Raw genomic sequence first — 16,145 nt, 5'->3', positions numbered from 1 at the left:
AGTGGTTTCTTGCGTCCATGTTGCTTCAGAATTAGCGAGACTGTGTTTGAACCCGGAATTGCCGCTTGTGGCTGTATTTATTTTTGTAATCACTTACTTGAGTTTGGGTTCACGGCCCTCGCTAGTGTATTGCCAGCAAATAAGACCAATGAGATCATAAACCCGTGCATTGGCCATTGTGACCACCACCATAGGATGCAACTTTTCTTGGGCAGACTGCATTGAGAGGTAGACGTCGATTTTTTTGGTTGCTGTTGTCCCTACATGGCCCTGTACAGAAAGAACAGAACACACACTGTCTGTTACTGTTACGCATGAAATATAAACAATTAAAATAATATTAATCTTAATTTTAGAGTGACAAGAGGAAATAAATGAGAAACACATGAAGAAAATGACAAGTAAACAACAGCTGACACACGACCAATTTTTTGTCTTAAGGCAATCTCTATGTGCTTGTAGTTGATACTAATATAGACTACCAAATAACCCCATAACCCATACTGCTTGTACATGTATATAAAAGGGTATTGTAAGCAGAGATACAGAATCCAATTATGGTAGTTATTATATCACTTTGTTAAATCAGATAGAAGAGTTTGTAGAGTATAGATATAGGAAAGCATGGGGTTCCAAGTGGAATAAAATTTACAGTACATTTAATTTTCTCTATTTCTGAGAAATAATAAGAGTTTGTTGAGCCATTTAGAATCTTTGGGTGGCCCCTTTGATTTCTGCTCTAGCAGAATTCTTCTCTGTGTATATGTTCTAATCCTTGTTTTTTTTGTCCTAAAACTCCAAGAGTTTTCTCTGCACTCAGCTGTATGCTAACTTTCATTGATTCTGACTGCTTTTGAAATATAGCTGACTAAAAACTTCTAATTTTAGAGCAGGCCCAGAACATGTGGGTTGTCAGCCTGAGTAATCTAACAGTTGTTGCAAATGGGGTCTACATTCAGCTATATCTTAGCCAATTTAAATGTGCTGTGCTAAGTATGATGTAAAATCTTGAACTGGATCAAGCAGTGTTGTGCACAGGAGCTCAGGCCATTTACTTGGCTCAAGGTGTCATCAGAAATCTCAAAGGATATCAACTCTTTTTCCTATTCAGTTTGAATTTGTAGTGTTGGTATTTTTATGACATGATGGTAATGTAGTTTGTGGCATATACAATCATGGCCAAAGGTTTTGAGACTTGACAAATTTTGGTTTTCACAAAGTTTACTGCCTCAGTTTTGTTTTTTGTTTTTTAAATCTTTTTGTCAGATGTTTATATGTTATAGTGATGTACAATTATAAGAATTTCATAAGTTTTTTTTATACATTTTATTGACAAATATATCCAGTTTAAGCAAAGACTTCATATTTACGGTATTGGCCCTTATTTTTTAAGACTTCTACAATTTGACTTGGGATGCAGGATCTCAGCTTCTGGGCAAAATCTTGACAGATGGAAACCCATTCATGCCTGATCAGTGCTTGGAGTTGATCACGGTTTCTTTGTTTTTGTTTTTCCACCCTTTTTTTGAGGATTGACCACAGGTTCTCAATGGGATTGAGATCTGGGAAGTTTCCTGGTCATGGACCAAAATTTTCAATGTTGTGTTCACCGAGCCACTTGGTTATCACTTTTGCCTTGTGACATGGTGGATGCTGGAAAAAGCATTGGTCATCACCAAATTGCTCCTGGATAGTTGGGAGAAGTTACTCTTGGAGGATGTTTTGATACCATTCCTTATTCACTGCAGTGTTCTTAGGCAAAAGTTTGAGCAATCCCACTCCCTTGGATGAGAAACAACCCCACACATGAATGGTCTCAGGATGCCTCACTGTTGGCATAACACAGGACAGGTAGCGCTCAGCTTTTCTTCTCTGGACAAACATTTGTCCCAATGTCCCAAACATTTTGAAGTGGGCTTGATTAGAGAAAATAACTTTACCCCAGTCTGCTGCAGTCCAATCCCTATACTTCCTCCAGAATGTCAGTCTGTCCTTGATGTTTTTCTTGGAGAGAAGTGGCTTCTTTGCTGCCCTTCTTGACACCAAGCCATCCTCCAAAAGTCTTTGCCTCATTCTGCGTGCAGATGCACTCCCACCTGCCATTCCTGAGCAAGCACTGCACTGGTGGTGACACGATCCCATATCTGCATCCTCTTTAGGAGTCCGTCCTTTGTGCTTTCTTGTGAGACCTGAAGCCTTCTTCACTGCAACTGAACCTCTCTCCTTGAAGTTCTTGATGATTTGATAAATGGCTGATATAGGTGCACTTACAAGCAGCAATGTCCTTGCCTCTGAAGCCCTTCTGGTGCAATGCAATGATGGCTGCACATGTTCCCTTGGAGTTTACCATAGTTAACAAAAGAAAACTTCAAGCAGCACCACCCTTTTAAAGCAACCAGTCAGCTCAGTTTGTCATGCTGATAAGAAGAGCAGTCAGCTGCCTTGCCCTTGTTAACACTTTCTCTTAATGAGATGATCACTGAAACGATTTTAGCAGGCCATTTTGTGGCAAGGCTGAATGCAGTGGCTGGAATGCAGTAATTTTTGTAATTAAGTTAATTGTCATGGCAAGGAATGACTTTGGAATTAATTGCAATCCATCTAATCACTCTTCACAATCTAGAGTTATTGCAAATTGCCACCATAAAAACTGAAGCAGCAAACTTTGTGAAAACCAAAAATTGTACTAGTGTACAACTTTATGCCATGTACAACTACATCTCCACAAAACATCAAATGACTAAATGGATAATTACTAACTGGCTAGCCTGTATTAGCCACCACCTACTGATGAATCATGATTTTCATTATAACAAATGACTGCTCTTCTGGTGCATGTTAGCTTTGCTGTTAGCTTCAGCTCAGCCTTCAGGTAACCAGTTTATTGGGGGATATAGGCCCCTTTTCTGCTTGTCTATGAATATCAAAAGATGACAAGTTTATACTTGCTAAAAACAATTTTCTTGTTTTAAGTCAAACTCACACCCTCAAACTAAATAAGGTATGGTTCAGTGAATAACTACATGAACTACCAATGGTAGGCTCAAAGGAGAAAGGTACAATTGTTTATCCATTAATTATATATTTCAAATGTTATCTAGCATGTTTATCAAAACTTTTGGAATAATTTGTTTTCGTAATGCAGTCCAGATAAACATCTAATCACATTTTACGGAAGACTTAAAATATTTGAGCTAACCAAGGAGTCAAGTTTGAGAAATCTCAAACTTGACTCCTTGGTTGGCTCAAATATTTTAAGTACAGTATTAGTAGAGAAGTAAAAATAACATAGGTTTAAAATACAAAACAATTTAATAATTTCTACCTTTCCATCAAATTTGGAGTACTCATTGAAAGGATTGTTGAGTTGTTGGGGACACTGCTCTAGCCGCAGAGAGAGGGTAGATTTGGTCCCTGTTCTCTGAGGCCTTTCCTTAAAATCCTTCTTTTCAAACAGGGAGCTCAAATCTTCTGCTACAGAGATTTAGGTCAAACAGTGAAATCAGTGGGCAATGAGTAATAAATAGGACAAAAATAGCCATGTCTATTACACATATGGCAAAAATCATATTTCATTTCACTTTTGTAAGTGGTGCTGTACCTGATTGAGATGTCGTCCTTTCTTTCCACTGAATGTTTTTACACTTGATCTGGTTCTGTCGTTCTTTCCTCAACCTCTCCAATCTTTGAGCTTTAAAATGTAGAGACCATAATTATCAAGTATGAACTACTCCAAATCAATGTATGAATTAACATCAGTTATGTGAATAACAAGTTTATATAGCATCTACATTTCTGAATATCACATATTTTGATACTTTAAATGGCTTAATGTATGGTAAACACACACAAAAAGGCATTTCATTAACAATTAATTTGGAAAATACTTATGTGCAACCAGATAAATGCAATTAATACATGGGTTAGGCCAATTCTAAAAATATTCTATACTATGAGTAATCAACACCGCTCTCTAAAAAAAAAGAAGAAAAAAAAGACTTTGCAGTCTACACAGGTGAATGTTTTTAATCCCACAGATAGATTCAAAGTCAATAGTTTTATGGTAGGTTTAGGACAGTGATATCAGTTTTTATATCAGCACAATATCAGTTTTTTTGGTACCGATCCAATAACTTGCATTTGAATGTTACCTTATATTGATATTGATCCAATATTGTTTCATGACAAACCACAGTGGAGCTGTAGTTAACTGTATGGCAGAGTTATTTTGTGTGCAATGCATTATATATACTATTTTACAGATGTCATGCATGGATATGACCGATAAAAATAAATAATAACTTTTTTTTCCTTCTATTGCATTACAGTCAGTGTCATTCTTACTGAGATAATATTTATTGCCTTGGGCATCATCTGCTTTGTTCTCAGCTTTACTGTACTTATACTCAGCGCACATGTGTACATCCCCACCCCACAGACTCACTATCTCTCTGGCTGCCTCACTCACTCCTGAGATTTACACTATAGTTTGTCTGCATTTTTTCTTATTAGTAAATACAACTGTAATTCCACATCAATTTAAAAATAATCTTATAAATGTTTTTGTGAATTTCAATGATAAGTGGCTGTTTTACCTGCTACACAGCAAATACAGACCTGGCATCAATTCAGCAAACAGTGAGGCTACCAGTGCTATGAGTCATCACTCGAGCTCTGCTTGAACCAAAATAAATTTAATTGGTTATAATAAAATGTTATATGATACATTACATTGTCAAATGTCTGCTGCTCTTTTCTACCTAATCATCTATCTTGGCCGCAGAGTGGAACATGTTCAGCTATTCTTTGTCCGTCATTAGCGATAGTTTTATCTGTGAGAAGTATAAATTGCTAGTCTGATGGAGAAGATTCTTGCACCAGAGGTGCACATTAAGACTTTAGAAAGTGTTAAGAGATATTGAGAAATTAGATGTACAAGCTCTGGATGCCTTAGGCCAAGTTAAAAAGCCTCCAACTCCGGCACTACAGCCCTCTCAGTAGGGCAAATGAGTGATGTTAGATGAAATAGCTGAGGTTCGGCTCGCCCACGAGAGCGCCACACCCCTCCCATTCACGCGTCTGAGGCGCCAGTTGAGAAACCTGTTGATAAAGCTCCGATTATAGGGAACTCCATTTTGTGACAAGTAATCTTAAAGTCTTAGGCAAGCACAGGTTCTCTAAGATAGTCAGTCATGGAGGAGCTATCGATATATGCCTTTAGCAGTCAGAAATTACTAAGTATAAAATTCTAGAAGTGTGTCAATTAGTGATCAAACCTTCCATTTATTTCCTGTAGCTCAGCAGCTGTGCTCATACCTGCAGCAGAACCAGATACACAATGTCTTTCAGTCAGCGTTTAGGCCTCATCATAGTACAGAGACAGCACTGATTCAAGTAGTTAATGACCTGTCATTGGCTTCTGAGCAGGGTTATGTGCCTTTGGTTATGTGCTCTTTGCATTTGACACCACAGATCACAACATTTTACCAGATAAACTTGAAAATGTTGTTGGAATTAGGGGAACAGCCCTTTCCTGGTTTAAATGTTAGTGAGCCACCCACTCCCAGTTTGCCAATATAAATGGTCTTTTCAGCATACAACAAGGTTAGCTATGGGGTCCCATAAGGATCTGTTCTAGGGCCTCCGCTTTTTTCTTTATGTATGTTACTTATAAGTGATATCATACATAGGCATTTTATTGAATACTGCCCATCTTAGGTAAATCGGGGGTCCATGGGCATTGAGAGTTATGGTAAACTGGGACGTTATGATGCTGTCATTTCATTTCTCAAGTTTGGTGACTTAGAGCGGCCAGTACTGATGTTCCAGTGTGTCCCCATGCCCCAGTTTCCCGCTGGCTCTATCCTTTTATCTGTGCTGTCATAGCTAGATCTGCTGGAGTCCATCTTTCCATATTATACTTCTCCAATTTAAAAACCTTCATACCTGGACATGCCCAATAATCTATTCTCCCTTTCTGCCGAGGTACACCTACTCCTGATGTCATGCTGTTAAGAGTCTCAACCCGTCTCAGCTGTTAGGGTTCCTCCCACAGCCCCTGATGCCTCCCCTGCTGTAGCCCACCACACCTCTACCCTAGCCAACTACTTCTCCATTGCCCTTGATAGACATTCTCATGCAAGATGGGTTTTGGACAAACACACACCATAAAAATCCAAATAGGATTTCTAGAAAACCGGAGTAGAAACTGCTATTTCTTCATTTCTATTATTATTTTTTTCTCTCTCACTGCATATTCTGCTCCTTATTGTTTATATTGTGGCTATTGTGGCCCTTGGCTTGCTCACTTGGGGCTTGGACACAGACACTTGTAAAGCTGCTTTGTGACAGCAGCTGTAAAAAGCCCTATATAAATAAATATTTGCATTTGAACATAGTTTTTAATTGTTAATGGGAAGAAAATGCTACAGTTAAACTCTACAGCGGTGTATAAACTGTGCTCAAACTAGTCCAGCTGTTATCATGTGACCTGCTAAAACTAACCTGACTGCCATCAAATGCGCTGCATTGCTACAAATTGGCAATGTGCTATATTCAGGCTGGATTTGAGATGGAATTGGTTTGGTTTCCTTAAAAATTCCTTCACCAATATATGGACCAACATATTTACTGATACTGGCCCGATTCCGATAAATGATATCGGATCAGTGCCATCTCTAGTTTACGACTAGCGCCCTGTCCAGGGTTGGTTCCCATATACCCTGTGCTGACAGATTACCTCCCCAACATCTAATCAACAGAATGTGTGGAAGAAATTACACCATAGCACTAAACAATAGCCTAAAAGAACCTTTCAATCTGAGCCCTGGGGGGGACTCAAAGAAGGCTTTACAGTGAAAGTAAATTCAACATAAATAAAACACCTTTAAATCAGGCATATTGGGTTAAACAAACATCTGATAAATATAGTTTAGAGAGCAGGCAAACTTCTTCCCTTAAAAAAAAAACACCATTTGCAAGTTGCACATCAGTAAGCTTATGAAAGCAAATGCTGTCTAAACGTACTAAACAAAACTGATTTTCAGCTTTTCCACAACTGTTTCCTGAGCAATACAACAACTTGACAACAGCAAATATCAAGCCATCAAGGGATGCAGTGATGTGTGTGACTTAAATGTTTAGCATCCTTCACAAAGTGGCCATTTTGAACCTTTGGCACACCCACACAGGATGAATTAACTCTATTCGAAGCAGTATTATATAGCAGTATATTACCTCTTTAGCTGCTGCATTATTTGCAAATATGCCCACTCCCCACCCAAATCTGTGTATAACCTGTATTCCAATACTGCAACAATCTCAGTTCAAATCTAATCACTGCAGTCAAACTTATTAGTAGAAACTTACTAAACATCAAAGTTTTTTATTTATAGCGCTTTTGATTTTCACAAAACAGCTTTACAGATGTCCGAATCTAAGCCTACAGTGAGCAAGACAGACATGACAGTGGCAAGGAACAACTCCCTAAAAACATGAAGAAGAAGCCTTGAGAGGAACCAAGACTCAAAGGGGGTCCCATCCTCCTCTGGTGAACACCAGACACCACAAACAGCTGATCAGTAAGCAAAAATCAAAATGTAATCAAAAATAAATAAATAAAAATTGTTGATAATTCTGAATTCTGTTGATAAGCAGGGCAAATTTTACTCATTCACACTCATTTATATGTAAAGCACTGCAATACTATTACTACTCTTCAGCATACCAGTAGGTTTACCAGGAGGTTCTGGTTTCCTGAAACTGGGCTTCCTGTCCTAAAGACAAACTGCTAAGACATTTCTCCAAGTGAAAACACTTCAATATATATAGCATCTCCAAAATAACCATCCCAAGACAAGAGCTGAACCAGCAGAGTAATGCATGGAGTCCCACATACCAGGGAAAATGCAATAAATGCAAAGATTTTTATTTTAGTTTAAGGTAGTGATAAATGTATGGCTAGTTAAAAAAATCTAAGAACCCAGTGATTTGCTTATTTTTTATGAAAATTGGGCAGATTTTAAGGTAGGTTAAGGTCCACCATGTTTTTATTTCCTAAAACAAATGAACTAGCCAAATATTGTTCCCAGTAAGAAAATCCAATATACTGAATCTGGGACACCACAAAGCCAATGAATATACCTACATCACAAAACTCCGCACATGCACTTAATCACTGGACAATTCTTTCATCAGGGTTCCATCGTTCTCCTACCACTGCAATCCTTACAACTCAGTTAACAGAAAGATTTAGTACTATAATTAAGTAACATACATTCTTTAAATAATACCTTATTATATGTTATAACATATTGGTGTAGTAAAGCATCTAGTCAGCAATAAGCAGTAGAGTTAATGATCGTCATTCTTTGTTCTTGCAAATTTACACACAGAATCTAACTGAAATATGATGATACAAACCTGGAAAGGAAACCTATTAGACCTGTTTAAGAGGCCTAAACAGGGAGATAGCAATACTCAAAGTATACTAACTGAGATGGAGTGCTGTCTTTGGTTTAAACAGTCAGTGATGACATGTCTCAAGAGTATTTACACTGTGTCTGAGCTACAGTCAGGAAAGAGACTCATACTCCATGTGTAAAGTTTACAGCATGTTATGGGATAAATAGGTCCTGTTCAAACTTTCTTATGGTTAACACTCAGTGTTACTCAAACTTAGAAATATGTAATATACTTCTGGCATTTGAGCTCTTATTTTAAAGATCACCACTGAAGCATTTTGTACTGAACCGAAACTCCATTACCTGCCAAAGCTTGGTATTCAGTTCTCAAAAATCTCGCCCAACTCCAAAGACAGTTGATATAATAAGCATCCATAGTTTAAACCTAAGTGATCGGGCTAGACCATGGTCATATATTATAAGACAGCAACTACTTCAGTCAATTTGATCCTTAGTGTTGCTTTAACTGTCTTAAATTAATTTTGCAACACAAAAGAGCAGTGGAGCCAAGCCAAAAGTATAGTGACAGCTTGTTTGTAAATTCAGTATAATATCTAAGGCAATGTTTCATCACACTCTATTGGTAATCAATAACATGTTAAAAGTCCCAAAGAACTTAAATGTGTTTTCTTTCTAGTAAGGTTAATTTTGCTCTTCTGGACACAATGTACACACACAGTACTTAATTTTTTTCAGACGTTTTGGCAACATTTCTCATGTAAGTTTACTCTCAACTGTTAGAAACCTGATGCCCCTCTGACACACTCTTTTTCTCGCATTCTCACCCTCTTCAAGTCTAAGCAACCTTATTAGCGAGTGAGGGAGAATAGCCTTGTATGATTGTATAATTAACCAAATGCATAATTGAAATTTTTGACATGGTTCTTCTAAGAGTGTACACATAGCTGTGTTGTCAAACTGAAACTTTGATGCCTTCGCAGTATTCATGAAGTCGTTTACCTGTGTTGGAACGCCGACGGATGCCAAAGTCCCAGCTGGAAGTGATGTCCATGGACTGAGAGAGGTCACAGGCCTGTCCATCTCCACTAACACTGCCATCCCCTAAGAACCCACCCACTGATCCACCACCAGTAGACATTGCAGCCAGGTGACACTTCTCCAAATCCACATCATGGTCAATCAGCACCATCTCACACATACCCGAGTCATCACTGGTCACATGGGACTGTCGGATGTGGGCTAATATGATGGTGGGATTGTCCAGGAAAGCCATTCTGTGTGCCACCTCCTGTTACTCTTTCCTTAAGCCACCCTCCCACCCTCCACTTCCTCTTCTTTCTCTCTCCGATTCACTTTTATGATACTCTGGCCCTTAATCACTGATGCTTGAACCTGATGCTTCTTCACCAGTGGTGTCCTCTTCTTTTGGGGGTTTTCTCCTTTCTGTAGTGGAGCATGTGTGCTTGCCTGTGAAAATGTTGACACTAGTTATCAATTTAATCTTTATCACCAATAAAGTGACTAGGTGAGTGATAGAAAATATTGTTATTGCGAAAATTACATCATATAGGTTCTTAGCATGAAACTCATATTGTGTCTAGAATGTTTAAAAAAAATGGAGCTCTCTGAACAAGATCCTGAAAACAACTGATGGTGCCATATAGCTAAAATAGCAGCATATAGTAACAAGTAACTGACTAGATTGTCCATTACACTTCATGCAATCAGGGTTCAACATTAATTATCCCCCCCACCCCCACTTGCCCAATCAGGCAAACGACTGGAAAGTTCACTATCTCTAACTGAAATTCTACTGTCCCGAACATATCTTTGTATTTTAAAGTGTTATTCACTTATAAACACACTTACTAATATATTTAAGGCTATGTACTCTTAAAATAAGTGTACATTTTCAAAATATACTTTATTTTTTGTTGCAAATAAACAAAGGTTTCATAAACACCAAAATTCACCTTTGGCGACCTTCCATTTTAAATTACATATTTGGTAACATTAATTAATGAACTGCTTTTTCCGTTTTAATTAACGATTTTTCATGTGGATAGTCAGTGAAAGGTCTTTCTCTTAACTGGGTGATATGCTATTGTGACTAACTTGGTCAACTTAGAATCGGCTTCACTGTTCATCATAAGCATTTCCAGGGTTCAGATGCACTATAATAACTGCTATACTTGCAATATGACAGAACTGTTGTGACACTAGAGAGACAAAGTTTTCTAAAATTTGTAGCTCAGACAAAAAGCCACTTTTATCTGCCATTTTAGGATATTTGTTACAAACTTTGCAGAACATCTCTGGTACAGAGGAATCAAAATTGAACCATGAAAATAGAGTTTTTTCATAAGGGAATGTGGACTCAATTTGCTTCAAATTCATACTCTGCTCTGATGCAGTTTATCAACAGAATGTCACTGGTATGTTTTGACTGGACACGCAAATGTATAAGATTATTTTTTGCATGATGAAGAGTTAAAAATTCAAGTAAACTGAATATACAATATATGGTTTGGTTCTGTTAACACATAGCAGCCCAAACCCCAACAGGGCAAGTGATTTTTCGTGTTTCTGTCCTGACCTCGGGTTTAACTTGCCTCAGGCAGTCATTATTGCCATTATTTATTTTTTATCCAAGTGTTCTGTTTTTCCTCATGCACCTTCTTAACTAGTTTCGATACATTTCTTTTATAGGTGAAATAATAAACGTGACCCCACTCCCCCCAAATACAACTGGGACAACCTTGATGTTATCCTTACACATTCTCTCCATTTTTTCCAATTTGTCATATTCCTTCCATTCAATGTGTCCATTAGACACTTTGAACTGCCACATCTATTACCACTGCAGTTTTCTGTATTATCTATTATGATGTCGTTTGCCATGTTATTTTTTTTAAAAAGATGTAAGAGTCAGAAGAATCGGCAGGTTGAGTCAGGATGTTTTTATTCAGTTCTATGTCTAGTTCTACTGCAGTTCTGATGTGAATCTGTTGATTGGCTCTTTATATCGTGTTAGAAGAACTGTGCCCGCCGTTAAAATCACCCAGGACAGCAGATGCACCAGGATAGAGTACTCTCTCAGGAAAGACACAGCACATCTGGTGACACAAATCCATAAAATGAACTGAGCCTATCCTGCTGTAAAGTCGTTATAGTTTCTGCAACAGTGGTAAACTAAGATAACCATCATCTGCCTGTATTACCCAGTGACAGACTAAAAAAAAGAAAGAAAAGACTAATATAGGAATAAAAGGAAATTCCCACAGCCATTACTTGATTATCTGTTTGGATTTATAAGTCCCACAGAACCTTGGCCTTATTATTCTTCACCACTGTGTCCTCTCATTTAGAATTGGGAGTGTCCAGTTCATATGCCTGACATGTATTCCTGTACAGTGGTGCTTGAAAGTTTGTGAACTCTTTAGAAGTTTCTATATTTCTGCATAAATTTGACCTATAACTTCACAGTGTCACAGAAGTCCTAAAATTAAATAAAGAGAACCAAATCAAATGAGACAAAAATATATGTGAACCTTTAGGATTAGCAGATAATTTGAAGATGAAATTTTACTCATGTTGTTAATCAATGGGATGACCATCAGGTATGAGTGAGCACCGTTTTATTTAAAAAAACAGGGATCTAGCAATGTCTGATATTCACAGCACGTTTGTGGAAGGATATCAAGGGAAGGTCATCAAGTTATAAAACTTCTATGCTATAAAGGGTTTAGACTCCACCATTCCAGAGTCAGGCAGATTGCATACAAAGGGAGGAAATTCAAGACCATTATTACCCTCCCCAGGATTGGTCGACCAATAAAAATCAAAAGAGCAAGGCAAGTAATAGCCTGTGAGGTCACAAAGGAACCCAAGGTAACTTCTAAGCAACTAAAGGCCTTTCTCACATCAGTTAAAGTTAATGTTCATGAGTCCACCATCAGGAAAACACTGAACAATGGTATGCATGGCAGAGTTGCATGGCAAAGAAAGCTGCTGTTCTCCAAAAAAAGAACATTGCTGACCATCTGCAGTTTTCTAAAGATCTTTGGTGGGACCAAAATAATTATTTTGGGTTTAAATGAGAAGTGCTATGTTTCAAGAAAGGAAAACACTGCATTGCAGCATAAAAACCTCATCTCTTCTGTGAAACATGCCCTGTTTTGCTGCATCTGGGTCAGGAGTGTCTGACATCATGGATAAAACAATGTATTCCAAATTATACCAGCAAACTCTAAAAGATGATGTTAGGCCATCTGTCTGTAAGCTGAATCTTGAGAGAATGTGGGTGATGCAGCAAGACAAAGACCCTAGGCACACAAAAAAACACAAAAAAGTGGTTTTTACCAAAGAATGGTTAAAAAATAAATACAGTTAAGATTTTGGAATGTCCAAGTCAAAGTCCTGACAATATAAATGTTGTGGAAGCACCTGAAGCAAGGAGTGCATGGGAGGAAACCCACCAACATAACTTAGTTTAACAGTTTTGCACAGAGGAATGGGCTTTTTCATAAATTTGACTTGTATTTGTGGATGTTTTGTCACAGCCTATACAAAAGATCTTACACTATGACGGTCCCTTGAATCCTCCTGGCTTGTGAACATGTTAGATGGTTTCTTAAATGGAGTGCCCTGTGAGTCTTCTCATGGCCATTTTAACATGCCAACTGGGTCTCTAATGACCGTCAAGGCATACATGTTTATGAGTATTATATAATTCAAGTGACCAAGCAACAGTTAGATTGATGCTTCTGGTCTTGAAATGCTGGTGGTATCCTGCCAGTAGATGGGGCTTCATAATATTCATTGCATGGTGTTCTAAAGTTCAGAGTGTCTAAATGAGTTATTTTTCACTGCCACAATAGCAAAAACTTCAAACTGATATAAGATCAATGCAATCCCCATCAGACATGAAATGTCTTCAGTCTGATGGTCAGTGTGTTCAACAAAATGATGAAGCCTTTGCTTGGTTTCTCAAATGCACAGCTCATTATATCTCTTGAAAGAGAAATAACAGACAAAAAATGCAGTAATATATGTGGAAGAATGAATGCTAAGCGTTCCTTTCATGCTAGTTATGTTAGTCTCGTGTGTTAAAAAATAAACATGTAGTACATCTCAGTTGCAGGTTACAGTAAGGATTATGTAGAATGAGATGGCTCCAGGAGAAGTTCTGCTAGCTACCTATCCTAGTATTCCTATGTTACTTAATAAAACGTTGCCATTTTACTGTTGCTACAGTTTTAACTAATGTGTTTAATGATAGAGTGTGTAAAAAGAAAAAAAGCCCTTGGAATGTTACAGTGTACTTAACGAACCAAATGTTTTAAGCATGGAAAACTGTGGTATTCATTAATGGGTACATCAGAACATTAGTATATGTAGTACTTGATTATTAGATCCAGGGATAGAGGCCAATGCACTTCCTGGACACATACTGCCAAACACTTGATTACAACAAGCAGGCCCAAGTAAACATCATAAACGTACCTAGCTAACATAGATGCGTTTGTATAATGAAAAGAGGTAGGCTCAGGGACACAGTTTGGATATCTATCTAGCAGTTTTCTAGCCAAATACAGGTGCAAATTTGTAAGGCATCTTCAATTACTGAATTACTGATATTACTATATTAATGCCATATTAATTTCAAGCAGGGTACGTTTAGTTCTAAGACTTGTAGTTATCTAACAAGACTAGAATCTGTTCAAGATGTCAAGATATCTACCTAGCCTGCTAACCAAATAATACAATTGTTGAGACACAAGAAATATAACTATGTTAGTGTATAAAACCCTGTAGAAAGTCTTGTTTGTGTACTTTTTTCATTATGTACACAAAGAAATGTAACCACTTTTTATGTCGCTAACGCTAACTACCATTAACATATACGCCTGACCGTGTCCCTTCAGATGTCAACTAACAATGCCGTCGTTAGCTCGCTAGTGATAGGTAAATTTATCAGTTAGCTAGCTAAAACGCAAATGTGTGCAAGATGGATTAGCTAGTGACGACTAGCTGTCTAACTACATACCAAACTTTAGCCCACCTAAAACTAAAGTTAATTTTACCAAGACGTTGTTGATTCAACTCGTACAATTAATGATTATTGGTTAAAAATACTATTTGTTTGCAAGCTAGCGAGCTTGAAAGTTTTCTTGATCTCATTCACAAAGCCCGATAGTGCACACTAGTCATCTACGCCAATTTACCTACCCAGCTAGCGTTAGCTAGGTTAATTAACCAAGAAAAACACTTAGATTATGTTAGCTAACAAGAGCTAGCCAGCTATTGTAGGTAAGTAGCTATGTATTTTGCTACAAAACCCTGTGTATTTGCAATTTCCGATTTACCGTCGCCATCAGATATTTACTAAATATCAACGCCAACTACCTACTATCTTATTTGACATCTATAGCTAGCTACTACATCTAATATTAGTTAGTCGATAAGGCCTTGTCGTAATCGACCATCATACTAGCTAAAATAATGTAAATAGCAAGGTTAGTTAGCTAACGTAAGACTTATCGTAAGAGTGTAAACGAACTAATGTGAGTTACCTTCATTCATTCCCAATGCGGTTATTTAAAAATAAGTCCACCAGAACAGCCATACAGGTAAAATGTCTCATTTCACTGCCGCTTTTGTAAAGTCATACAATTTCAATAAAATGTGTTTCCTCTGTTGTTACCACTGCTAGCCGTGGAACTAGCTAGCCATTTCCGCCAGTCTAAATCTCAAACAGGAAATACAGTGCATAAACTAGATATCTAGGAACGCACGCCGTGTTAAAGGAAGACTAACATTTGACAAATCATAGTTGAGATTATTTATTGTTTAGTGTACCCGATAATTTTAAGGATTTCTAAACAATAGGAGCCTAGTTATTTTCAGTGGCAAGTTCCTTTGGGACCAACCTATGAGTGAGAAATCACTACTTAGGCACATCTTTAACTTTGGTCATTTAAAATGAAAGTTAAAAGTCAGTGAAAATGAAAGCAGTTAGAGCTCACGTCAGTTTTCAAATAGGCTATACATTTATTTAACAGGTAAACATAAAATACTAAAAATATTGATATATAGAAATACAACAATATCATAAACAATAAATATTTATGACAGGAGTTTTGCATCTTACAGGATGACAAGTAATTATTTTCATAGTAATTTGGGTAGCAACACTGTAAACTAAGAACAATTCAGTAATTCATTCTGGCAGAATGAATTAAACTCTCTGAATTCATGTTTCATGCAGTATACACTGTTGCTCATTTGTGCTCACAGAATCAGGCTGGAAGAGTAGAAAATTGGAGGAATATATTGGTGTACAATAACTTAGCCTATAGGTAAAATTAATAATATTCTGGTTTAAAATACATTAGCCTTTAGGTTGATAGTCTAAAAGCTTATAACAAATGCTTCCAACATTAAAACTACAGGTAGGACAATTCGATAGACTAAATAATTTTGTGTGAAAATGCTCCCAGTAATAAATCTACAGGTAGACAATCTGATGGTAACACTGGAGCTGGAGGCAGGTTGTTAGGATCCATTCTCAGGCTTAACAGAAGGGCAAACAGATGAAAGGGTAAGGGCAGAGGGGAAGCTGCCAAAAAACATGCTGGCAGGGACTTCTGCTCTGAGTCAGCATGGTGTAAAGTGTGTTCAGTGGTTCCTGTAAAGTTAATATTTAATGTCTTGACACAC

The 16,145-nt window shown here is 37.5% G+C and overlaps 1 protein-coding gene across 7 annotated transcripts in view; it reads right to left on the bottom strand.

Annotated features, from left to right (window-relative positions):
• mapkap1 (MAPK associated protein 1) overlaps positions 1 to 15,185 on the bottom strand; it is a 40,642-nt gene extending 25,457 nt beyond the window's left edge. The window contains exons 1-6 of one of the 7 annotated variants that reach the window (XM_081714011.1): positions 14,999 to 15,184; positions 12,573 to 12,748; positions 9,423 to 9,890; positions 3,602 to 3,691; positions 3,326 to 3,474; positions 98 to 270 (exon numbers count right to left, since the gene is read on the bottom strand). In XM_081714011.1, the coding sequence (XP_081570137.1) occupies positions 98 to 270; positions 3,326 to 3,474; positions 3,602 to 3,691; positions 9,423 to 9,696 (686 nt within the window). In that variant the 5' untranslated portion in view covers positions 9,697 to 9,890; positions 12,573 to 12,748; positions 14,999 to 15,184. Of the gene's footprint in view, positions 1 to 97; positions 271 to 3,325; positions 3,475 to 3,601; positions 3,692 to 4,595; positions 4,675 to 9,422; positions 9,891 to 12,572; positions 12,749 to 14,998 lie in introns of those variants that run through there. The other 6 variants (XM_081714019.1, XM_027030482.3, XM_081714036.1 and 3 more) reach the window with 6 other exon arrangements.
• Between the last annotated feature and the right edge of the window lie 960 nt (positions 15,186 to 16,145).

This window comes from Electrophorus electricus, chromosome 1 (assembly GCF_041902795.1).
Source record: "Electrophorus electricus isolate QZ-2024a chromosome 1, ASM4190279v1, whole genome shotgun sequence".
NCBI lineage: Eukaryota > Metazoa > Chordata > Actinopteri > Gymnotiformes > Gymnotidae > Electrophorus > Electrophorus electricus.
This window is presented reverse-complemented; position numbering and strand designations above follow the sequence as displayed.